This window comes from Cyprinodon variegatus, unplaced genomic scaffold, assembly GCF_000732505.1.
Source record: "Cyprinodon variegatus isolate N-32 unplaced genomic scaffold, C_variegatus-1.0 Scaffold15, whole genome shotgun sequence".
Classification (NCBI taxonomy): Eukaryota; Metazoa; Chordata; class Actinopteri; order Cyprinodontiformes; family Cyprinodontidae; genus Cyprinodon; species Cyprinodon variegatus.
In genome coordinates this window covers 2,441,021-2,467,722 of record NW_015150468.1, presented here as the reverse complement: position 1 = coordinate 2,467,722, position 26,702 = coordinate 2,441,021, and the positions used below count along the sequence as shown (strand labels likewise).

Genomic DNA, 26,702 nt, shown 5'->3' with positions numbered 1-26,702 from the left:
CTGCTGTAAAATTAGCGACTTTGCTTACAGTAGGTAGCAAAACTAAAGATGTGAAAAAAAAATTTTTGGAAAAAAAAAAGGTAACAGAAAACATTTCCAAACAACCCTGTGATAAATCATAACAATAATAAAGCTAAAAGATTAGCTAAGTTGGGCATATCATGACACGCAGGTGCAGAACAGACATTAACAGTGAGGGAAAGCAGTCTGCATCCATAACACTAATTTATGCTGAGGGAAAAAATTACATTTAGACAATTTGGTCTCCTCTCACAACCTATCTCAAACATAATCACCAGTGTAGCTTTTAACATTTAAACCCAGTATAACCAATTATTGCATGATTACACCTTTGTAATACAAACAACGTTCTCATCAGGCAAGCATCCCCTGCAGATGGTAAATTAACAATCAAGCCTACTGAGTAAGCAAAAGAATAATCTAGTTATTAACAGAATAACTAGCTCAAATACCAAATTATTCTTTCCTATTTTTGTTGGGTCAGACTGATCCATTGAACATTGTATAATTCACCTAATGGACCAGCCAAAAAAGTAAAGTCAAATTATTAAACCTCGAATATGTAATATCTATTTCAATTCAGTTCAATTACACTTCATGGATCCCAAACTATAATTCAATATTATATCAACATGTATTATTTCTTTACAAAAGTGCATAGCTTTTAAAACTTTCTTTTATTGTTTTTGTGTGATCCTGTTGTGGGTTAATTAAGCTTAAATAACCCACTAGCTCTGCTTGGGGTGCAGAAAAATAGATGTGACACATCCTAATTGTGTCATCATTCAAAAAAAGAATGAGAAAGGGAATTGAGAAAAGAGCAGTTGCACTGGATAAATCATCATAAACCGGTGATTCATTAAACACTGAACTTGTACAGACAATGAGGATGAGTGAATTCACAATGAGTCTCAAAATGATGCAGTTTTTGTAGATAAAGATTTAATTTATTCTGTTGTCTGTGGGTGTTTGAATCTAATTGAAAGGGCACCCAGCTCAGAGCTGAATAGAATTAATGCATGAGAATGGGACTACTGAGCTTTCTCTCCTAAAGGTCTCAGGTGGTTTCTCTTTGCCTTCTTTTTATTTTTTTTTCCTTAGCTCATTTTTTTTCTTCAGTGAACAAAACAGCTGAAGCTGAAACAACTGGGAAATATCCATGTCTACGTATATGTACCCTGGCTGTCACGCTCTATATCGCTCAATAGATTTGTTTTTTTTCCCTGATCACTGATATGTGGTTTGAGTAGCTTAATGGCACACATTATACGCCTGTGTGTCTGTGTCCTCGTTTTAAAAAATGGGAATAAGTCTGTCTGTCTGCTTGACATTTTGACAGTTAGCTTTTCCTTTAGACTCCTGCATAGGTTGTAGTGAAGGGTTTGTGTTCCTTAATGGGAGAAAACTGCCAACATCTAGGAATGCAAGACGTGAGCATCTTTACCGGTGATATGATGTTGACATCTATTCCTACAGTATGTCTGCTGAGTATGACAGACAACATGAATAGAATTGAGATTAAATAGAGACATTTGTTTTATTTTGTCAGTGAAAATATTTTAGAAATGAGCTGCTGTTTTTAAAAATCCTAAGTAAATATTAATTGTTGCCAACAATTTTAAATGGGAAAAAGTAAGTTAATGCAATAAATTAACAAAATACGAACTAAATAAATATTACATCTAACAAGAAGGAGTCCTTTGACCATGTTAGGACACTGTTTAGATATCGAAGGATCTGACTATACATTTCTTTAAAAATCTAGGTTATCAGGTTCAGCATTGAGTGAGCACTGGGAAAAAAAAACCAAAAAAAAAAAACCCTCATCCTTAACCTGGTTGTCATTGACTTCTGTAGTGCCTCCCAGAGGGGCAAAACAGGAAGACAGTCTATGTTCTGGGTGGCAGGGGTCTTTTCTGATGTTAACTTCCCCCCTGACAGAACACTTCCTGCAAATGTCCTCAGAAGCAGAAAGTGGAGCACCAAAATCTGCCTGGAAGCTTCCACCCTCCTCTGCAAAACTTTCCAGTTCACATTCAACTACACAGCTGTAACACCGAAGGTTAGAAGGCTCTAGCAGGTGCAGAGATGAGGAAGTTTACCATTGTGCAAGGAAGTTTCTCCTCAGAGTTTCTCCATAGAGTTTCTCCACAGAGTTTTCAGGAAAAGTAGGTGCATATTCACTTTCTTGACCTGGGGAGCTGAGATGTTCGGGTGAGCTCAGGTGGAATGTGGGTCCCAAGGAATTGGAATCTGGCACCCTCTCCATCACCACATCATGAATAAGTGAGGGAATGACAGTAATCTGACTGCAATACACAATGAGCTCCTTAGTTTTTAGATGCTGAGCAGCAGGTTGTTGTCAACACACCAGGAGATCCACCTCCTCCCTTATGGCTGACTGATTATCCATTTGAGGAGGCAAAGAAATGACGTGTCGACAACAAGTTTATTCATGTTATTTAAACCATGTCCTGTCTGTGAACATGAGTAAAAATGGAGCAAAAGAACATACTGAACCCTTTCTCAGAAAGACCAGTAACCAGTTACAAAGGTGCTGATGCCCACATTTGTAAGTCTGGTGAAAAACAAAATTAAATGCTTAACTGAACAGGAGTCTGGCATATGTCCCATGTTTCATTTATCAGAAAACAGAGTGCACCACTATGAAGACTGCATCGTCAGTGCTGCTCTTCTCATGGCAACCTGGTGATGTCCAGAGATGGAGGCAGATAGGAAATGAAATACTTTAGAACCAGCTGTTCTAAGAACTTTGCAATAACAGGAATGAGCTTGAATCATTGGATCTCCATCCAGCGGATAACTTTTTCTGGGTGATGACACTGTCTAGGGGGATAAAGATGTAATCCAGTAAAGAGGAATAAGTCTGAATATGAAATATATTCACATTTGTGTGTCTAAATTGATCCTGCAGCAGAGAATCTGTTCCAACATGCCACCTAGTTATTATTCTTACTGTTGGACTAAATTCAATGGCAAATCTTAGGAGAGAAAATATGTGAGAGATTGTCTTACTGTCATGGGTGGGAAAGGAATATAGCTTTGTTAACCCCAGTTGGGTTGAATAAAGATGGTTTGGTGTTTTGTTCTGCATAGAGTGGCAGGAAATACATGATACAATCTGCAAAGAACTTTGCACAAGTTGGATTTAAAAACACCTGTAACACTAAAATCTTGATTTCTATTGGCTTTAGAAAATGATTTCACTGCAAGCTTCTTAATAGCATTGGGGCTGCATTAATTGGTATTATAAATATATTGAGTTCTGTAGGGAGATAAAATTGGTCAGAATTTCTACATGAAAAATTTCAAATCAGATGGACAGTGGCTCTGACTAATAACAGTTAATGTACAAAATTTAGTTTATATAAATGCACAAACCTCTATTAGTTTTCCGCCTGTACGAGCCATCTGGCTAACTCAATAGTACTGTCCAGAATATTACTTTATTATCAACATCATTGATGAAAATCATGAGATTATCTAATTAATCATGAGATATGTTGCATTGTTCCAGATGAAATTTAAAAAATCCCTTTTCAAGGTTGAAATACTCAACTCTCATGCACTGACCGTGATACACCTGCATTTCTACAATTCCACACTCGTACATGACACACTTTGTATTTTTCATGTGCACACATGCACACCTATCAGAGAGAAACCAGTTTGTGGGTGCACCTGTACCTCAAATCCAACAACTACTACTAATTATGACTTATTGGGTTACTGTCTTTAAATGTGACTGGTATGGATAGATTTGAATGGTTCTCTACCATTTCCATACATGTTCTTGTACTTCCCCACTCTATTACATGCAGAGAAAGAGGTTTTTTTTGTTGTTGTTGTTTATTTATTTTTTTCCCCCATGGTTGGTATTAACAATGCAGTAACCAGGAACAGCCTGGTATTGGATACCATCTTATTATCAATAATGACTGTCAACTTTGAAGGACATGATCCCAAATGTCTAAAAATGGAAGCCACCTACTTCTCTAAATAATAAAGCAAAATCTGCTACAAACACAAACAATGCTGTTCTCTCAGTGGTCCTAATCTCCCTCCAAGCTCAGGACAAATCTTTTGTACGCTGAAAAATTGTTAAGGTGTTTCTAGAAAGCCAATAATATTGCGTGATTTCTTTCTATTTGTTTTGGAAAAACAATGTTGTGTATTGACCTGTTTCAGATTAGATTAAGCTACTTCTCAAGCTTTTAATAGCAATGTACATAATGGGGGATGGTGGCATCAGATGCAAGAGTTTGTTTTGCAACTAAATGGTTGTTGGTTCAAGCCCCAGGATATCATTGTTGTTGTGTCCTTGGGCAAGACCCTTCACCCACATTGCCTACTGATGTTGGTCAAAGAGCAGCCTGGCTTCGAATTTCTGTCAGCTGTGGCTACCATGTAGCTTGCCACCATCACGGTGTGAGTGAATGGGTAAATGACCGATTAATGTGTAAAGAGATTTTGCCAAGTCTCCCGACTCAAAAATCTTCTATATAACTACTGGATATTTTTCATTTACCATATCAACAAATTTGGAAAAAGAATGCATAAGAAAAAATTGAGTCACTGGTTTTTAATTTTTTTTTTTGTAATGTTATCCCTCAAACTTTCATTTTAACATTATATTAAAAACTTCACACCTCTGCTTTATTCAGTAAGGAAAATATTAGGTGTCTAATAAATGCCTATTTTACACAAAATATGTCTTTAAGTTTAAATTCTAATTCATCAAACGTGTAATCGAGGTGTTTTTCTCCCCCATGAAGAAGTAGGCGTTCCTAAGAAAGCCCAGGGTATTTTATACATCCAAACTGTAGGTTGTTTCTCGGGATCATCTCTTTTTAAAGTAGAAAATACATATTTACGCCTCAGAGGGGGCCTTGAAAAATGACTGGGCAGGGCTTTTATGCTGATGGGAAACATTTACAGCTAAGACTGAAAAACAACCCACAGAAATGTTAGATATGGCTGTATTCCTATCGACATTGTAACTAAAGTGAGTCTAATGCCTGCTTCAGTTCAACGCTAGTTGTAACCTTATTTCATAATTGTATAAATGTTGCATTTCTACTTATTTGATTCTATAAAAATATAGTGACTTGTATTTATATGGCTTTAGTTTTTTTTTTATTTTATCACATTACCAATAAAAGGTTAAATTATTGTGGGATATTTTTTGTAAAAGAAAAATAATACATAACTGTAAATAAGAAAAAAAAATTTGGTTCATAGGTTTATTTCAAATATAAATCTAAGAGCAATATAAATCTAAGATCTGATACGCATTTGTTTTCAGTTGATAAAAAATATCTCTCTAAAATAAAGAGTTACCAACTGCTGTCAGAATTCAGTTAAACATAGGTTTCACAAGTGAGTGAGTTATTCTTAGTATGAAGACAGCATTTCTGTGAAGGCTTCAAAGTTGTTGGAGAATATTAGGGAACAAAGGACAAAAAAAAGACCCATGAACTGTCACAGTACAAGCTTTGAACATCTTAGAGGAACCCGGTACTGTTGCAACTACAAATCTAAGAATTTATGGCCTCTCACCTATACTGACAGAGGAAAAAGAGAAACAACCGAGGTAATCTGTCTCTGGAGAAGCTGTAGATATTATGAAATAACGTGACCAGACATCCCTGATTTCTGATGACAGTCCCTTTTTTAGACGTCCTGCCCTTGGAAATGTCCCGAATTTTAGCATCTAATTAATGAGAAAAAAATGTTGCACATAAAGTGTTATTACATTAGCCAAGTGGAAAGTGCAATGAGCATGTTGCTCATAACAACAGCTATTATAGTGGCTGTTTGCACATTACAGAGTAAAAGGAGAGCCATTTTTGCTGCCTTTAATTACCCATTACAGCTTTCCAGTTGTCTCAGTTTTCCTTCCCTAAATGGAGGATGTAATTGGAATGCCCTCTTAATGGAATCCCAAAGAAATTTACAATAATCTGTTTTTATCATGATTAATTCCCTGTAGGCTCACTCAGTGTCTGCCTTTTGCCGCTACTGTCACAACGTTGTGAAATATTAAAGAGAAAACATTTGCATCTCCAGTAAAATATACAGCTTTGGCTATGATGTTCAGAGAAGAAATTCAAACTGGAGTTGTCAGGATACTATTTCAATCAAGTTTTTTTACATAGTGCCAACTTTCAACACGTCATCACAATCACAAAGACAATGCAGACAAATAATTCAGACAAAGTTCTATCTAAGAAACCCTGGTTATTTTTAACAAATCATTGACTTTGCGTATTTGGCTTCTCCTTGCTGGGCATATAGTGACAGGAGACATTTACTTGCAGTGGGTCATTGACTTTGCATCAATCCCTCACACCATGCAGGTATATAGAGACAGTGCAGAGGAAAAATAGAAGGAAACGTCCAGCAGGACCAGGCCCAGTGTGAGCAACTTTCTGCCAAGTACGACTGAGGGTTCAAAATGGCAGAGACAGACACACAAAAGGAACATAGAAGCAATCTTTGTTAGAGAAGGTAACAATACACCAGCTCCATATGTGGCTTTGTCTATGAAAGAAACTTTTGAGGAGAGGTTTGAGCCGGTTTTTCATTCAGAAGGTCGAAAGAGAGCACATGTTGATAGTCGCAGTAAAAGCTAAGCCAATAGCTATGTCTAGGAGAGAAACAGAACTAAGCACTGAAAAACGGACCCATCTCTATCAGATATTAATGACCTGTTGATGTTAAGGGAGGCTTTTATGAGCCGTGTTGGCCAGAGCCTTATAAGTTCAAGCTGTTTGCTTGAAGATGCTGACTCAGCAATTGATAAAACCAGTGCTGCCAAGGCAGCGGAGTACAGCCTGACTTGCTACATAGAGTGAGCTGCTTGTATACCTGAATGCAGTATAAAATCTCATATGGAACAGGAACCTTACAATAGCATCTCATACAGTTTCTGTAGGTAATAAGCAAAAAAAAATTGGGATATTAGTTACAGGTGAAAAAGATCTTTTATGTTGAATTTACAGTGGAAAACTATGGTATTTATTTCTCCAAAACTGACTTGTCTTGGGTTCTATATTTATCTACCATTTCTTACATTTAGCTAGAACAACTCAAGTTGGAGTGTTTGAAGGAGATGGAAAAGAGCTATATTTCCCCATGTTGGACAACTGGCAATTAAATTTCCAGTACAAAACAAAAGTCAGTTTGAAAAGGTATAAGAATTAAGGTATAAGTATATTAACTCTCCCGCCTTTCATTTTTACCGTAGCTAGCTCCATTGAAAGGACAGGAGCATTCAAAAATACTACTTTAAACTCTGTAATAAAATACAATTTCTGTCACTGCAGTTGTTATGTATTTGTTCATGGAGCAGTTAGTGTGCTATTGAGCATTGTTTGTCCAAGTCATCAGGATGCAGCCTATATTGATTTATCTTCTGTTGAAGGGACTTTCTTTCTGACACATGTCTCCTCTCAGACTAAACACCCTTTCTAACAGCCTAACCTCTCTGCAACTGGTTTAGCAAAACATGTAATTCCAGGCCAATTTCTCAAATCATGTATTCTCAGATCTCACAAAAGTTAAGTCATTTTCAGCTATTTCAGCTGTTGGAGACCAAAGCCACCAATAATTCGAGTCAGCGAAGCAGGAAGAAACGTGCTGCCCCTGCTGGGTTATAATACTCAGGATGTAGTTGTACTTTTAGAGAGGTAATATGCTCCTTTGTGTGGACCTTCATTATGTCTTATAAAGTCGACCCATTTAGAGCCAGAACAGTCTGCATTGATGGCTGTGTATAATAATAGCTGCAGTGCAAAGTCAATAGAGTGTGTGTGTCCATGTGCTTTGGAAAGGTATTAGGTGACATGCATTTGTTTGTAATCAAGTAAGCTTCAGCTAAATGAGAATGGCTACATATTTCACTTGTTATTTTGAGAAATTACTTCAATGGTGAAAATATTATTTGTCAAACATTTCTAGATGTTTAATTGCAGAATTGTTATTCTGTTTTTAGTATTTAACATATTTGCCCTTTGTTGGCTGGTCAATATGTGAAGTCTAGTATCTGTATACAAAATGTGATCATCCTACCCAGTGCTGAAGATTAAACAGGAGTGAAATTAAAAACTGTATCTTTGCACATTTTACAGTACGCCAGGCTTCACATACATTGGCTGCTTGTCGTTAGTTGTCATTACATCAATGCTGTCAATGTGGGCTTGAGGACCCAAATGCAGAGATGAGTGAGGCAGAAATGAGTTCTTGTAGGTTTGATGAAAATAAACTGAGGCAATATCCAAAAACACAAAAATACTGAGAACCAAAAAACAGCAAACATCAGGAAAACTCACGTGGGGAGCCAGAGTCGAGGCAGCAATAAAATCAAGGAACCAGCACTGAAGAACTGCATAGGAAGAGTATATATGGGAGACTGAACAAAGGATGGTGTAATCAACTGATATGGAGCAGGTGTGGATGGTAGAGAAGGAAATGGAGCTAGGGGAAAGGAGACAGTCACAAGGGGCAAAAGAGAGTAACTGAAGACTGCTTAAATATACATGAATTGGAAAATAATCCAAAGATCGAGAAAACAGAATAACTGATAACTGGAAAATAAAAACTCAAATTCCCAAAAGGGAAGAACCATAACAAACATTGTTTAACTGTCTAATTTATGTTGACTCTTTCTTAGTTATTTTGTAAATATTGACACATGGTTCCAGAATATGTTTTGATAAACATTTCAAGGAGTATTGATAGGGAGGACATGTATTATACTTACTATAACATTGTATGTTGAAATTAAACAATTTTTGATGTCAGTCCACAATCTCATCAGTGAAAAAATACAAACACTTAAACAGGAGGGTTTTGATAAGAATTGAAAATTTGTTATCACTGGAAAAACTGCAAAAATGTAATCAAAAGACAATATTTTAAAAGAGGAAACACGTACAGTATGTTGAACATGGACTGTTTATTTAGTGGTTTCTACTGGTGGATAAGAGTGAGTGATTATTTATCCTGGGAATTTTAATATTCCTTTGCTTGCTATATTTTTCTGATCTGAACTGACTAATTCTAATAAAACGTCATACTGCCTTGGGCTGCAGTAGCGTAGGAAGATGAGCAGGTTGCTTTAGATTTTTAGCACACCTCAGCAGCATCTTCTTATGTCTATAAAGCTGCAGCATAAACAGTTTGATCTCAGACTGAAACAGACTGTCACCCATTTTTAGTGGATCACAAAAAATTACTATTAAGTGTTGCTTCTCTGAGAGGCCACATATATTCCATTATATAACTTGTCTGAGAATAATTCTTTGAAGAATTAATTACCTACACATTGAAAACACTCATGCCAGTGGAGTCATCTGACCCCAGCTAATAATAATTTGGGCCACTCTTTGAACATTGCAGTGTAATCCTCGGATTCTCAGTTAATCCTTGAATAAGTAAAATAAAATGGAATTTTAAAAGAAGGTAACATTGCAGCAGAATTATTGTACCCTGTTCTGATGTAGTATACATCCTTCCTCCCAATATTTCATGTTGTACAAAAATGGCAGGATGTAAAATTTAACATTTGTTTAATTTAAAGCAGAGGTCACGGATTAGCGCACCGCGGTCTGGATCCGGACCTACCTGCTGGCTAATCCAGACCCAACCTGATTTAAAACATTTATAAATTATCGCATGTAGTCCAACGACAGTGTCTAACTTCACTGTTCACTGCAACGTTTCTTCTGTTAATATGGTAAAGCCTTTTGGAGCGGCTACACGTGATACACATTAGCCAATTAGCTGTGTCAGTCTGGGTCACTGCTGCGCTCTACTTTTAGACACAGCAGGCAAACCGACGATGAGAAATAGAAAGCTGAGAAAGTGTGGACTGCTGGAAAAACTGTGGTGAACTAGTGACAAAGAAGTGAAATGGTGGCTCAAAGATGACCCTGCACATTTTGAGTGTGTTTGGCTCAATCTACTGCTGTGAAGCCAGATTCTCCACCATGAACATGTTCAAAAATAAATATCGATCCAGGCTCACGAATGAGCACCTCGATATTTTCTTAAGAATGGCCTTTTCTCCATTCAAACCCAGTTCAGACGTTTTATAAAATATGGAAATCATGAAATTGTCTATATATACCAAACTGAACGATTGTTGTTCTCTACTTCAAAAAACACTACATTTTGAAATGGAAAAATGTATTTCTTTGAATATTTTTTTTATTTAAAAAGTCACCCTATAACATGTTTGCATAAACACCTAATTTTACTTATGGACACTGCTGATTTTTAATTGGTTACCCCTGATTTAGAGCATTCATATTTGAAAACTCCAAATTCCACGGTGTTAAACATGCAGTGTTGACTCTTTCAGTTATTACATGTACTGGTGTAAGATATACAGTATGTAGAGAGTTAATTTAACACTAATTCAGAGTGGGACAATATGCACTTGAACTGGTTTTAAATTGAACTCTTACTTCACTTTAACACTGCAACATTTTCTGTACATGGCAAGTTACTGATCTGTGTCACAGAAGCTCAAAGCTAATTTCCTTAAGAAAGTATCTTTATATTGCAGATAACATCTGGTCATGTTTACCCATCAGCTAGTGAAGATATATTCTTGTTATGTTTTTAAAACATATTATATTTTATGAGCAATTTAAATCTCCTATTTTTTTAAAACATTGGTAATTATATTTTCCTTATTTTTCTCCCTGGTCTTTTTTTAAATTAAGCATTAGTATAAACATTTGTTTAATATTTCATTTATTGTTGCGGCATTTTATGTATTAATACAAGCACATCTACCACCTAGAACAAAAACTTAAAAATCTACAAATTGGTTTTAATTAAGCGCTTTGGTCAAGTCTCCTGACTTGAAAAAGCTTTTACCATTTTATTTCTTTGACTTTTACTATTGTATTTTTAATAACTGGCTGTGATTTTTTTTCACATAAGGTCAATTTGCTCTTACTGTGTAATCAGTTTTCCTTATCTATGTATTTGACCTTGTTAGAAGTTGTTTTCATTTTTTTTGTCAACGGTGTTTGGCTGACACCCCTATTTTCCCCAGTAAATGATAATAAACTATATTTCTATTTTATTTTATTCTCTTAAATTCAATCTATATTACAGCTGATAGTTCATGCTCATGGCTTTATTAGAGGTTCAAATGAGCTGTCATTAAAGTAAAAAAAGTGATCTATGAGAGTTTAGTTTAGTCAGTTATTCAGTTTTGATTTATTTATTTTTTTGTTGCATTATAAACCTCTTATCTTCAGTTAAAAAAAAGTCTATGGTTGCATTTTACCACTTTTGGTTAGAAACTATCAGTGAGCTGTATTCTTATAAACAGCCATCCCAGGGGCTCTGAGGTAGGAAATCAATAGGCATTTGACTGGACAACATGATCTTATGCTTTCACAACAAGCAACAGTCTCTTTCTAAGTAAATAAGACAGTAAGACAAGCCACTAAATCTTGTGAAACCTAGGATTTTCAGTTGATTTAATGCTTTTTATAATACCTGTTTATTATCACATAAATTACATGATGATAGATAAATGATTTAGATGTCAGTATACCGCTAGGATTGTTGTTTGTCTTTACTAAATCAGGTAACCTTTGTTGATCCTCCTCTGGGTAAAAGAATTGCAGTTCTCTTCTGCCGCAACATAAAAACTGAAATTGAGTCCATAGAGTACAAATGGCATCTGCAGCAGGTCTTATTTTTGATAGCTGAACGGGTGTAGGTGAGACTAATCTAGCCGATGACAGACTTATGACCCTTGGGCCTAAGCGAGAAACTACAGAATCCTAAAACAGCTGTGGATCTATTTGGGTTCAACCTTACCTCTTCCCCCAGGGGAAGGAAAACACAGTGCAGAATGAGGCTTCATCAGCAGGGTTAAAGACGCTCTGTTTCACACAGCAGGGAACACAGAATTTCTCCTCTCAAACACTTAAGCCTCCAACCACATGTAAACAACAGAATGGATGGTGTGGTGCAGCTGGCTGATTATATATCTGCTGAAGTTTCATTTCAGAGACAGACACATGGGGTGTTTGATTTTGTGGTGAGCTGATCTGTGCTATAACATTTCAAAATTAAAAAACGAATGAGTAAGGGGACTATTGCATTAACTTATTTTAGTATTGTTCTAACTTTGACACTCATTGTATAAATGTATTGTTTCTAAATAGTTTATATGAACAAAATCAGCCATGATGGATTAATTTTCGAGACCTCAAAAAAAAAAAAACCCAGATAGGTGAATTCTGCACAGAAATAAAACAACGCAAATCATCAACAGCTCTTTTTTGCAATGCTATTGAATGGGTTTTAACACCTTACCATAAACACTCAATGTCTGTTGACATAAGGTTGCTCCCAGGATGATCTCTGCTGCATCTCCGGGGAATGAGGTGGAGGATGAAGGTGCCCTGTGGTTGCATCAGCTCGCTATTTATAGTGGAAAATTAACAGACTCCCCTAATGGTTTAACAGCAGTGGTAATGTATTGCAGCTGCAAAAGATGTATGAAGCATTATTGCTGTAGTTGTAATTAAGAGGGAAATGAAAAACCTAACATATTCAGCATAGCTTACTCCATCAAGACTGGAAAAAGTATACAGTCTTCACTTACACATTGACAGGTTCTTCTAAAACTAGCCTAGGGGTGTCTGGATTTCTGCTAGTTTGAAGTAAAATATCAAATGGGAAACATTGCTGTTACCAGGAATTTCATAAATGCAAAGGTTTTGTCAGTAAGGAAGAGACTGCCCTGATCTGCATTATACTGCACCATGGCTCAGTTAGTTTCTGCTTTTCTAGATAATTTGATTTTAGGACATAGGACCAGGCACAGGAAGGTGTGCTGAGTTATCAGAAAAAATCAAAAGCAAAATATACAAAAATAAAGACAATCAGCTAGATGTATTTCATCTTCTGATATCGATCTATCTGATATAAACCAGAAAGAAATATTTCAAAACACCTTTATTATACCATAAAAGTACATTTAAGAAATGATTAACCTTCTCCAGTTGTAATCTGCCATTGTGCACTTCTCTTTAAGTCAGTCTCTCAGGCAGGCATCTATGATAACATTTAACCAAATCATGCTTAGCTGTTGCTTCTGTCTCTACAGGGGTTTGGTTCAGCTTTATGTTGTGGAATACATGCAAACACTGGGTTGTAAATATTTAAATGTTCATCGGCATTTGCCAAATGATTAAGTCACTTACCTATAAGTTATTTTGCATTGTTTATGTAGAAGTGATAGCTAGAAACAGCAATGATGGAAAAGCCATTATTTTACTTTAAGACATATCTAATGTCTTGCAAAGTAGCTGAGGATAATATATTACTTTCTTAGCCTTAAGAAAGGGGGGTGAGAGGGTGTATTAACAAAAAAGGCCTTTTTTCTAATTTTCTGTCCTTTATCACTGCTTTTGATTTCAGGAATCGCAGCAATTACATTGTCTATTCTAATTGTTAATTATCAAAGAATGTGTCAGTACCCAAACTAAACACAGGCTACACATTGTCCTTTTGCAAAGTACAATACTATACTAGCTTTATCTAAACACCCACAGGACCAAAGCGCTGTAAACAAAATAAACACTTGCTACCATTAAAGCAAGATTAATATCAATGCACCGTGACATAAAAAAAGCACCCCTACCCTACAACAATAGATCAATCATAGAATAAACAAAATTAATAGAAATAGTATAGAAACAGTAGGTAAAAAGTGTTTCAGCCCTCTGGTAAGATCTCTCAAAATTCAAATTAAATATCTCTCCGGCTATGTCTATGTAAGTAAGCAAGTAAGTAAGCAAGCAAGTAATGTTTATTTATATTGCACCTTTCACAGACATAGAGGACACAACGTGCTTCACAAAATTACAATGCAAATAAAAATTATGTTAGAAATATAAGGATATAAGATGTCCTTAATTCATCTAAGCAAAAAGATAAGCAAATAATTCAACAAAAAATGTGAAAAGGAAAATTGTAAATACATCAAAAAAGGGAAAAAAAAAATTACTAAGTTTAAAGGTGTATTACAACTGGCTTAAAAGTCTATCCATGTGTTCATTAATTAAACCTAAGCTTGCCCTATAGGGTTGAGGGAATAGGTGGTGTCTATTTTCAACAGTTTGTGGGCGAGAGGGGGCTTACATCCAGGAAGAGGTCCACAGTCCATCACAGAGATACACATGGCATATAACAATATACACACACACACACACACACACACACACACACACACACACATACACACATACACAGACAATTGGTACTAAGTGCAATGTAAAGTGGCCAATTAACCTAACCTGTGTTTCTTAAATACTAGGATGAAACCAGGAATACATGGGGAGAACACCAATGACCTTTGTTGCTGCAAGACAACAGTGCTGACAACCATATGAGCCTACTTTATATAAAACAATTAGATGCGGTCTATTAAAAACAAGGTTTAGCACAGAAACAACTCCCCATCAACATACTCTATTAAACAGGTTTTCCGAAAAACAAGCTTCCCTGGTATTAAAATAACAGCAGTCTACAAATAATTCAGAATAAGGAATATAAAGGACCTTGGAGAATAAGATAAAATATTCCAGCTGGTTCAAGTGATTACTATACCAAGTTCTTATGTTGTAATCTTACTGGTTTATTTAGTGTTTTGAAATTTCATGAATAAACCTTGGTTTAAAGTACACATCACTTGATCACACTGAGAATGTATGCACAAGCCAATTAGCATTCAAATCTTGGCTTCAAATTAAAAAGCTCTTGGCAACTCAAAGGTCTGAAACAGAGGTAAATATTTGGACAGTTCTTTAACAGATAAGAAAATGCAAGAATTTTGAAAGATTAAGTGTTGAATCTTTGTTTATTTATGGGGTTTGTTGCTATAAAAACTTCTTAAATAAATCACCCATGTCATTCTAACATGTAAAATCGCAGTGCATACTTGAGTCATGCTGTTAATGAGTATCCTTCAAACGCTAATTTTCATCTTTGCTCTCTCTGCAGTGAGTCCAGATGTGACCGGTGATTACAAACATCATCATTATCATCATCCACCTGCCAAGGACTCAAATATAAATGGAAACTCTCACAGCCTCAGACTTACTGGAGTTATCTGGGTCCTAGCATTACCCTGCTTACAAATGATCCTGGACTTATAACAGCTGTCTCTTTGCCCCATTAAAGATAGAATTTAGATATTTAGTTTGTCTGCCCTAAGATGAAAAAGCCACTGGACGTCATTGGCTGTGATATACCACCTTGGACACAACCTCTACTGAGCTAAATGTAAGACTGCATATCATGGCTTTAAGAAATCAGTTATTTTTGATAAGTTAAGATTGGATAAGGTGAGGTGGACATTTCTAAATGCTTATAATGACTTATTTATGAAAGGAAGCATACAAAAATACCTATGCTATAAATGTATGGTCTATAATAAGTTACATTACTGTACATTAAGTAAATACTCTGTAAATATGTATGCACTACTGTACTTCTGCAAAGCTTAGTAGTGTGCAGATTGTTTTAAAAAGGAATTTATTTCTTCTGCAGTTGAAATATTTGTATATGGTGAAAATGATTTTTTTTATAATTTTTTTTTTTTTTATAAAAGGTTGTCATAATAATTACTCTGTGTGAAAACTGGCCCCAACTTTTTTTCCCTTTTTAATCAAGTACTTTATGACTGTATAAAGAAACTTAAAAGAACTGTAAGGCATGTATGAAATGCTATCTTTTTTTAACCGTCAAAAATCAAGATTAATTGATGCTTTATAGTTTATTCAGGGAACTGTACAGTAATACAACTGCAGGGTGAAAACTGCAGAATGAGAAGAGTGGAAAGGTGTAGATAGGGTGCATGTGAGAGAATTCATGGCACTTTCTTCCTTAGAAATAGATTAGTTTCCTCAGGAGTCTATTATCATCTTTCAAACTCAATCCAACGCTGCCTTCATAGGCCTGGATGAGGGCTGAGAGCTTCAGGAGCCACGAGTGAAGAAAAATATGATTGCCTAGACCTGCTTTCTGACTGCATAAAGCTGGTGTGTTTCTAACAGATTTTTATCCTGATACATGTAAATAAAAATAGATTTATTTTAATGTTAGTCATGCATTTTTGGTCAGTGGCTGGGAGAGAGAAGTCCTTAATGATAGTAGAAAAGTGTAATTTTTTACCCAGACATGTTAAGAAGGGCCAAGCGCCTCCCAAACCAAGTTAGATTATTTATTTTATTGTGTAATATGCAGAAATAGATTATGCTCCTGAATTTATACCATCAATTCTTATGTAAAAGTACAATGCTGTGAATTGTATTCAATTAAAAAAGAGGTATTTCACTGATTTGAGCCCTTTTGTGCCCATGCTTTTAAAATTTTGAAATTATCCTGTAAATTATGATTTAAAAAAATAAGGAAACCTCTTAGCTAAATGCAGTGGTTATGTTTCAATGATAGTCTTTTAGATGACTGTCATTGTTGCAGTGTTCAGATGTAGCTTCACTCAAGTGTTAATTTGTATGTCTTTTCTACTGAATGCTTCTGTTTAAATCTCAATCAGAATTAGTTTTGCTGCTGTAACATTGAAGAGTTTTCTGCTATAATCAAAAGTAACATTGTGCCAACTACACAGGATTGCATGGAGAATTCAAAATCTTAAAAAGGGCAATGATTTTAAATTATTTAAATATAGGACCTTTTGGGATGTAGGACAATGTCAAACAAAGAGCAAACAATCTTAGTGAAAAAAATAAGCTTGGTCTCAACAAGACATGTAAATAATTATTCTCCTGTCTTTAGTATCTTTCTTTTTAACCCATAGAATTACAGCGAATAGAACAGAGAAGAATAAGTTGAGTTTTCTTGCAAATAAATCTGCACATTGGACAACAAGCATGCAAACCAACTGCTTCATTAGTAAAATCATAAAAAGGCCACCCTTACTATCTTTAACATTCAGTTTGATCTCTGGAGATTTTTGACAAATCTCTCTGATACCTGTACCGCCAACTTCTCTGACATTTTTAATTTATACAATTCAAAATTTCAATAATTCATGTCTCAACAATATGCATACATTATATATCAGTTTGTTTATAAATAAAGTATTTTCTGTCTTAAATGGCACATATCAATCATAAGCTGTTACAACACCACTGAGTAGTAGTCCTTTAAGTCACCCACTATAAACCAAAGCCAATTATCCACAAAAAACATAATAGGTTTAACTCCTGCATGTAACCAAGTAGAGGAATCCCTCTCAAAAACTGGAGTCTGTCAAAGGTACTGCTTTAAAAACAAAAACAAGGATCTGTTAAGCAAAGACAGAACTGCCATTTGATTGTTTGGGCAGGGGGTGGTGGGGGGGCGGTAATTTTATAGAATGTGCAGATGAACTTTCAGCACTGTCTATAGACAACTGGATAATTGGTAATTAGTCTGTTTGATGTGATATGGCCAAATTATTGACCATTATTATTAACTACATTAATGATTGTTACAATGCAACAATAAAAACTGCACATCGACATAGGTAATTATTACATTGTAAAATGTCTGATTAAGCATTTAAAGTGAAGTCAAAAATTGTTTTGACATTTCCAGAGCTTCTGCTATCTTTTTGTTCTTTCTTTATCTGCTGGTAGTTGCTCTCCTCTCTCTTTTCTCTCCTCTGTCTCAACTCTCTCTCAGATGCCAAGCCACTCTTAATGCCTGACACCTCCTTCCCCACGTATTAAGGTACGGCAGTCTGTATAAAAGATTCAGTCAAGTAATCTGTGTACATAATGTCTGATTTCAGTTAATGTGTTTTATTCTGTTGAGAAGTGGAAGTAAAAATGGGAACCTGTAAAGTTTATCAGGTTTTAAGGAACCAGGCATTCCTTTTCTCTCATGATTTCCACAAATGGATCGAGAGAAAGATCATGGTATTGTTGAACTAAAATGCTTTCCAAGTGGACCTATATGTAAAATCCAGATATTTTCACTTTCAGTTTGCTGAACAAAGGGATTAAAGGACATGGATAAGCTCATAAAATGAAAGATTGGGAGTGAAAATCTGAGATAAATCATTCTTGTTATATTTTTTATAAAAAATGATCTATGATCATTTGCATGCATAATGAAACTAGTGTGTTGGGCACCAAACCTGACCCATGGGCCATGGGCTTGCATCTTCTAATTCTAATTTTGTTCTTACATTTGCAATTTTAAAGGCTCAGTTAACAAAGAAAAAAAAATTTATGGAGCAGTGCTAATGCCACTTAAGAATTGATTTTTCAAGTTCAGACCCGTACCTGATAATCCTTAATAACCAAAAATCTGTCCAGAAAGAAAACCAAATAATCATAATAATAATAATCATACACTCAGATTTTATTGCTTTATTATTTTGCCTTTTTCTTTTAAATAGATTTTTTGCTCAGCTTCAACAACATAATATCGGTGAAGAAAAATAGCAACAACCTAAATGTAAATTCTTATGGATTTCTTTGGGTTGGGGTTCTCTAAGTCATTTTTCCAGAAGCCACTGGCTCCTTCTTAATTGGGCAAATTTTTGCTCCTAACTCAGTAAGAACACTATCCTGGTTAAAAAATTAACTTTGGACTCCTGCGCTGAATCTAGACAGCCTATAGCCTTGTGGAAGTCATTACTAGACGAACTCGAACATGGATGATGCTAGTCAAATAAGAACTGAAGCCTTCCTGAAAAGTACATAAATGCACCTAAAGGAAGGGTGTGTAGATTTGCATGTATCACTTATCGTACACATCAACAAATACATCTGAGCATCATTTAACAAAAATAGAATAAAAGAAATGATTACATATCTTATTCTTTAGTTTCTTTTTTTTAATCATTTTTCACACAATAATTTTTAGAGCACAAATCCTTGAACACTTTTGTGTATTATTATCAATGACTTTAACAGACAGACCAGTTTGAATTGCCCAATGAGATGTTTGTTACATTCTCAGCATTTACTGTATCTATATGCCTTTCTTTGCTTTTTACTTATTTTTATTATTTTTGGTCTCGTTATTGGAAATTCCTACATGGTTACAATCATTTATCAAAGATCTTAAAACCGAAACTTGTGAAAAGTCCCTGCTTCTTCCTGGAAACCAAATATTGCCACACTCAAAGTCAGTGGCATTATACTTTGAACAGCCGTGTTAATGACAGGACCAAAGAATAGTGTCAAGTCTCCATTGACACCCAGCAGTCTCTGAAACAAAGGTTCCTTGAGGCTAAATATAGATGTAAGGTTATGGTGATACTGCTGTAGCTAAAGAGAATTATTTCGTTTTTATTCACTCCTGTAGAGGAGCAAGGAAAGAGGTAAGATCCTGTAATTTCTGCCATCTTAATGACATAGTAACCTGAAAAGCTTTTCCTTCACCGAAACTTGTCAAAATTTGTTATATCAATGAGAACAGATAGACTTATAAAGCATAATTTAAATAATTATCGTAAAAACACTATTTTGTATTTTTTTCTTTATTCAAAAATACTTTACAATTTACAAACCTATAGTTCAAGTGATTTACTCAACTTATTACAATTTTGCAACAAACCCAAGCAGTTGAAGTATGAGACAGATTGTTCTGATATGAAACATTTCCAGGAAAAAAAAAAAAAAAATCTTTTGTTTTCTTGTAATGAACTTGCACGGTGAGTTATATTTTATTTAGATGTAGAACATTAAAAGCAATGCATAACAGGGGACTTTCAACTTTGTTTTTCCCATTTATGTTATTTTTTTGTGTTCTGTTTTTTTAAAGATAATTTTGATTGATACAATATTACATTTTAGAAGTTCCTAATACACAATATTTCATCAAAATAAAGATTAATGAAAAAGTTCTGCTTGTGTGTAACAACACTGATACAAGAAGCAGTGTTCATTCTCTTTGTAAACATAGCTGTCTATTGTCTGAGGAACTTGAACCATACTGTGCCCTCATGCTGCCTTTTAAATCTGTTATCTCACGCTTTAGTGAGCAGTCATGACCAGAGGCAAGAGCTGAACGAAGGCCTGGTTTGAACAAAACGAAGGTCTGTGATTAACAGCCCAACTGACTGTGAAGTACATTTCTAGCCAATGTTTACAGCTTGAAATTGACTGTCTTTTTGGTAAACATTTATAAATTAAACATTTGAAAGAAAAGAAGTAAAATGCATTCAAAGTGCTACAAGAATAATAATAAGAAACTTTCGAAATACAATAGGCCTTCGCAGCGCTTCGCTGCTCGGGCCTAATGAGGGCATGCTATATACTCTGACATCATTTAAGATTGAACTCATCTTGTAATGGATGGAAATGAGAGCATTTATTGAGTTATTCAGGAACTTCAGGAAGGTACAATTTAATGAATAAACTGCTTACCAGAACATCCAGATCTTAATCTTATCTGAAAGTTAGATGGTGTAGTGGAGTCCATATAGCCTTCCCATTATCAGTATTGGATAATTTTTCTCAGATTCAGTTCAATTCAGTTTATTTATATAGCGCAAATTCACAACACATGTAACCTCAAGGTACTTAACAGAGACAATACTGTCAGATTGCTTAGGAAAACTACATTTAAATCACTTTATTGTCCCACAATTGGGAAATTCAGTCTCTGCATTTTGACCCAACCCCTTGAGGGGCAGTGGGCTGCCATTGTGTGGTGCCAGGGGAGCGGTGTGGGGTTAAGGGTTTTGCTCAGGAACCCAGAGTTCAGGCTGTGGGGATCTACCAGGTACTTGTAACCTTCTCAGAGCACAAACGCACTGCTTTAACCCACTAGGCCAACACTTCTCTGAATGGCTTGATCCAGAATTGACCTGCAATACACGCTCCTGCTGGTGACGACCTTCACTTAAATTGTGTCGTTGACTTTTTAGCAATCCCTCATACTGAGCATGTATGTAGCGACAGTGGAAAGGACAAGAGCACAAATACAAAAAATAGCTCAGGATAAGCCATTTTGGATTAGGTATAAGAAAGATAGAGCCACAGTATCGCCAAGGAGAAACATCTGTCCAGACTGAAGTCTCCCTTTGCTGGACTGCACTGTTCACTCTATCTTCTCCTACTTCCCTACTCATCAAGCAACTAAGCAAGCATCACTCTTTTTTTAAGTATAGGCTCAAAAAGGAAAGTTTTATGCTTAATAGATAAGGTGTCTCCCTTACCTAAGGTACCAAAGGGAAATCCAGGTCGGTGTCAGGAAGAAGTTCCAGGTTCGGTCATCAGGAGTCTAAAGACAGGTCAGGCAAACAGATCAAAACGATAACAGGTAGGCAAAGGCTCGAATAATCTGGCACTGATGACTAGAAGCAGGCAGGTTAAATAGAGACTGGAGCATGTGACACAGATAAATGGTGATGAGAAACTGTGAGGAGCTACACAGGTAAATGGAATAAACACTCAAGCCAGTCATCAGCGCCAAGATCATGACAAGTTGGTTACACAGGAGTGGAGCCTGATACGGATCAGGAATGATCAGATCCCTAACTTAAGACTGAGCTGGCCATTTGGGTCTTTAAATTATATTCTGGATTTAAGAGGAAGCCAATAAAGGAAGTTTACATAGGAGAAATATGATCGCTATTTAATTTTCATCAGAACTCTGGCTGCAGCCTTTCGGATCAGCTGAAGAGTTTTTAGTACAGTTTGTGGATTTCCTGATATTAAAGAATTACAAAAGTCAAGCCTTGAAGTAACAAATGCATGGACTAGTTTCTCAGCATCACCTCTGGACAGGATATTTCTATTTTTTGCAATATTCCTGAGAAGATAGAAATAAATTCTAGAAACCTCTTTGATATGGTATTTAAATGAAAGGTCCTGATCAAAAATAAACACCAGGACCTCTTTTCATCTGCATTAAGAAGCAGAAAGTTGAGAGTTATCCAGGGTTTTATGTCTGCCTGTAGTCAACCAATGGGTAACCCTATAGCATGATAAGTCAGACAAATAAGATTTAAACCAGCCTAGTGCTGTTCCCTTAATTACTACAAAATGTTCAAGCCTCTCTAAAAAAAATGTTATTACTGACTCCACTGAATGCAGCACTGAGATGTAACAGGACTGGTATCGATACAAGTCTAATATCTGAGGTCACAAGAATATCATTAGTGACTTTAACCTGAGCTGTTTCAGTGCTATGATGACCTCTAGATCCAGATTGAAACCCTTCAAAAAGTTAATTATGGTGTAAGTGGTCACACACTGCTTTAGCAACTATTTTCTCAAGAATTTTAGATAAGGAAGGAAGATTGGATATAGGTCTATAATTCACAGAGTCATCTGAGTCAAGAGACTGAAGTAAAGAAAGATTAAAAATTAATGTTGTGATATTTCATATTAGGAGTTGGCTTTATAAAAATGTTTTATTTGAATTTGGTTGACAAAAATTTAAAGACTAGTTTATGTAATTGATTATGTTGAAATACTTGTTGGCAAAGGTTTTTATTTTAACTCCACATTAATTAAATCACTCTAATTTATTGTTTACCTATGTTACTAACTCCAAATGTGTTATTATTCTCGGGTTAATCTCTCTTTGGGTATTTGAGTAAGGTTTTCATCCTTTACACAAAGGCTTAAAGGTAAAGAGTGATGCTGGTTAATTCCTCATTTTAAGGAGTGATAATCTTTTGAACAAATGTAAAAAGAGTTTTGTCTCAAAGTCACATGGGGTCTTATAAGATTAACTTTATAGTTTATAGAGTTGCATACAGTTAAGGACTCGGATGGTTATGAGCCTTTCCCTTTGAGTCTTTATCTTTTCATACTGAAGAAAGACTCCCGAGACCTTGAAAGCAGAATAATGCTGAGCACTGCTTAAATGTATACAAAGATTAATTTAATTTTTCCCGTTGAGGTTTCTGTTTAACTAAAACGATTAATGTGACCTTGACAATATCTAATGTTTAGGCTCAACTCACACCTCAGCTTTAATCATCCCCATTCAATCACAGGTAACACTTAGTTATATTTTTAAAACATTTCCTGGTGAAGATTGTTTTTAAAAAGCTTAATTCTTAACAGTTTGTTATAGAAATATTAATAAACTGCTTCAGAGGAATTAATGTTACACAACAAATCTTTAAAAAAGTCATAATTTCGTTTTATTTTACCTAAAATAAATATTCATTTATTCATCCTTTCATTCATTGATTTTTTTTGTAGGTTTAGCACAATGCTGTTCGGCTTTATGGTTCAGCTGTTGTTAGTCTGTCTCTATAATATTAACCTCTGGTAAACTCTCCCAGAGGTGGGACCAAGTCATTTCTTCGCAAGTCTCCAGTAAGTCTCAAGTCTTTCTACTCAAGTCCCAACTCAAGTGTCAAGCAATAACATAACAGTCGACCCAAGTCAAGACTGGTAACACCCATGTTAAATCCCAAGTCTGAAACTTCTAATTTCAAGTTATTTCAAGTCGTTAAAAATAAAATAAAATAAAACAAAGTTAAATTATATGTAAAATGTAAATCATCTCTCCTGTTTTATTTTTTCAAACTTTATTTATCTCAGCATGGGATGAAAGCGGTGCAATTGAACATTAAATCACAAGTTTTTGATTCATTTTTGAGTTCAATCACAAGTCTAAAATGAATGACTCAAGACTGATTTGAGTCTAAATCACAAGATTTAAGGCTGCACCTCTGTTAAGTCCACATAGATTTTTAAATTTAGACCCACAGCGGCCATTTTTTTCCAAATACAGATTCTTTAATCCAGCATATTTTCAGCAACAACTCTATCTTCCTTGGATAATTTGTGCTATATTTACGTTGTAGCATCATAAACTTGTAAACAGTATCCTCCTGATGAAGAGTTTCTTTCAATGGCATTAGACCGTTCAACCACAAATTTCTTAACCACAACTATCTTAATACATTTATATGATATATCACTATAAAAGGAGCACCTACCTAAAAAAAAAAAAAAAAAAAAAAAATGAAAGAAAACTCTATTTTGAAATAATACTTGCAGTCAAAAAATTTGGTTTTATAGTGGCAGCACAATGGGGATGTTTTTCCTCTGTAGAGGTAGGACAGCTGGTTATACAGTAGTTCATTGGGAGACAGATGGAGTAAGCTATAGGGAAATCCAGAAAGAAATGTTGGGTAGAAAAAAACTTGGGACCCCTGGCATTAACCTTCTAAAATACTACAATACTTAACATGTTAGAGCAACAATGAATTCAGGATGAAGAAATATTCATATCATAGAATGTTCTTGGAAAAGTCTGGAAATATAATGCATTGAATATATTTGAAAAGACATAAAACTTTGTCACAGGTGATAAACATCCAGTGTATGAGGCTCAATGTTCACTGTTGAAAAGCTGTATGCATCAACATTTTGTTTTGTATACACTCTGTGCATACAAAAGGACAATAAAGTTTGTCCAAATCTAAGTCAATACAAATGGCGAACACAACTCATCTGAATGTCTTAAAACCTTTGTTGATATCCAGCAGATTATATTAATGTCAATTTGACAATTTGTGTGTCTCCAATATTGCTGGAAATCTTTTATCTCAGTAAATCCTAACTGACTTAACTTATTTTAACTGCACCGGTAATTCATTTATTTATAAATCGAGAGCCACACCAAAGTATGCTAATTCTTGATTTTGTTATATCTTATATTAGAATTTTTTGTTTATATAAATACTGGCACCAGTTCAAGAAAATTTATTTTTTATGTTTGCCAAGGAAGATATAGCTCATAAAAATACAGGCTTTAATGCCCAGCTTTGATCTGTTTCATCACTTCCAGTGTTTGTAGAAGTGCAGTTTGCAATTCTGTGTGAACTTTTACATAAATCCCTCCCACACTGAAGTAACACTCATCCATCTACCAAGTACAAATCAGAACATAGAAAATAATTGCTGTTACAAAGTGAAGCATGTTGTAGTGTCTGAACCAAGTCCATGTCAAGTGCTGCTGTCGACCTGCAAAAGGTAGAATTTCTAATTTATTATGTCCCAACAGAGATCTATGTTACTATATATTTAAAGCTAAGTCGAATTCCAAGGTCAACACCCCGAATTTAAGACATATTTCATAATACTTTACAGATACAAATATAGCAACTGACATCATTTAGAATAAAAATGCTCTATCCATTTTTTCTGAAAACTTAATGAAACTCACATTCACTTACCCACAATTTCACTTCTGCTGGTGGAAAAAGAAGCCCAGTCTGTCTCACCCTCTTTTTTTGATGGATTCATGTTATTTTTCTTTCTGACCAGGGAGTAAACATTCCCATCATATAGTGTTTTTTGCTGTCTTGCCACCTACTGCTTCCAGATTATCACATAGCAATAGAGCATAGGTTTTACAATACGTCATTTTATCCTCAGCATCCGTCCTTTAACGTGTTTTCAGGTTCTTTGGTAATTGTTAAGCAACCTTTTTATCTAACCAAAGTAAAAATATTTTTTTTCATATTCAGTTTTTTATTATTTGAGTCATGCATCTAAATTATAAAGCAGGCACAGCTATTTTAGCCATCACAGTATCAAACTTCTTTTGTCTGCTACCTTAAACTGAAGTTGACTGAAATTGACTTTTTTAGGCTGCATGGTGGATTTTCTCTCCAAGAGTTGACAATCTTGTTTTAAGTGTGAGACTAACCACAAATAGGACAGGAATATGCATGTGCTCATCTGTCAATTTTGCAAATGACTGCAGATATACTGCTGAGGTGTCAAGTGATCCTACAGTTTGATAAGAAAAACAGAGAACAAGGTCTTTGGGAGTGAAATGCTTGCTTAGAGACATAATTTAAATGGTGATAAAGTTAGAAATGCTTCAGACTAACAGCTCATTAGTCAGTTTTAAATATTTAATGGAAAAAATAATTGAATATTTACTTTTCAGAGTCATACATTTTGAAGGATGATGCAATTTTTTTCCTATGCACACATTACCTCCTCTTTGTGTCAGTTCGGTTACACATTTGGCACAGATTTGATCCAAGAGCACTATCTTTTCAAAATTATTTTCACAAAAAAAAATCCTTTTATTTAGTGACCTATTTACTAATACAGCTCACTAAAAACATGGCTGCCACTACAAAGAACCTCTCCAGCTCTCACCATGTGCAGTGACCCATTTGCTAGAGAAGCCAACCTTCCAAAATTTCACATTTTCAGATCACATAAGTCATGCTTATATCTACTCACCCATATTCCACCTCCCTACCAATACCCACAGCCCTCTCTTTCTGTTCCAACCTCTTTTTTACCCCATAGATCTCTTGTGTAAGGTGGAACTCTGCTCAATGTAAGCTTCTGACTGAGGCCTGACACATCAGTGTATCCAGGCCAGATACTGCCAGCTCAGTTTATGACACAAGTTAATGTTTAAATTATGAGAGAGTAAAGGGGCATTTTCCAGAAATAATTTGACATCTTGCACATCATGGTCCTTTTTAAAGCACTATCATCACCTCTTAGCAGGTACAAAAAAAAAAAAAAATATGGTAGCAAATGTTAAATTATGAAAAAAGGTGTTATAGCTAGATGGATAGCTAGATAGCTAGACAGACAGACAGACAGACAGACAGACAGACAGACAGACAGACAGACAGACAGACAGACAGA

At 35.3% G+C, this 26,702-nt stretch overlaps 1 protein-coding gene across 1 annotated transcript in view; it reads left to right on the top strand.

Annotated features, from left to right (window-relative positions):
• Window positions 1–16,502, top strand: part of gpc5 (glypican 5) — a 160,717-nt gene extending 144,215 nt beyond the window's left edge. Inside the window, exon 9 of the mRNA XM_015384084.1 lies at window positions 15,088–16,502. Coding sequence (XP_015239570.1) covers window positions 15,088–15,242 — 155 coding nt within the window. The 3' untranslated portion in view covers window positions 15,243–16,502. The remainder of the gene's footprint in view (window positions 1–15,087) is intronic.
• The last annotated feature ends 10,200 nt before the right edge of the window (window positions 16,503–26,702 follow it).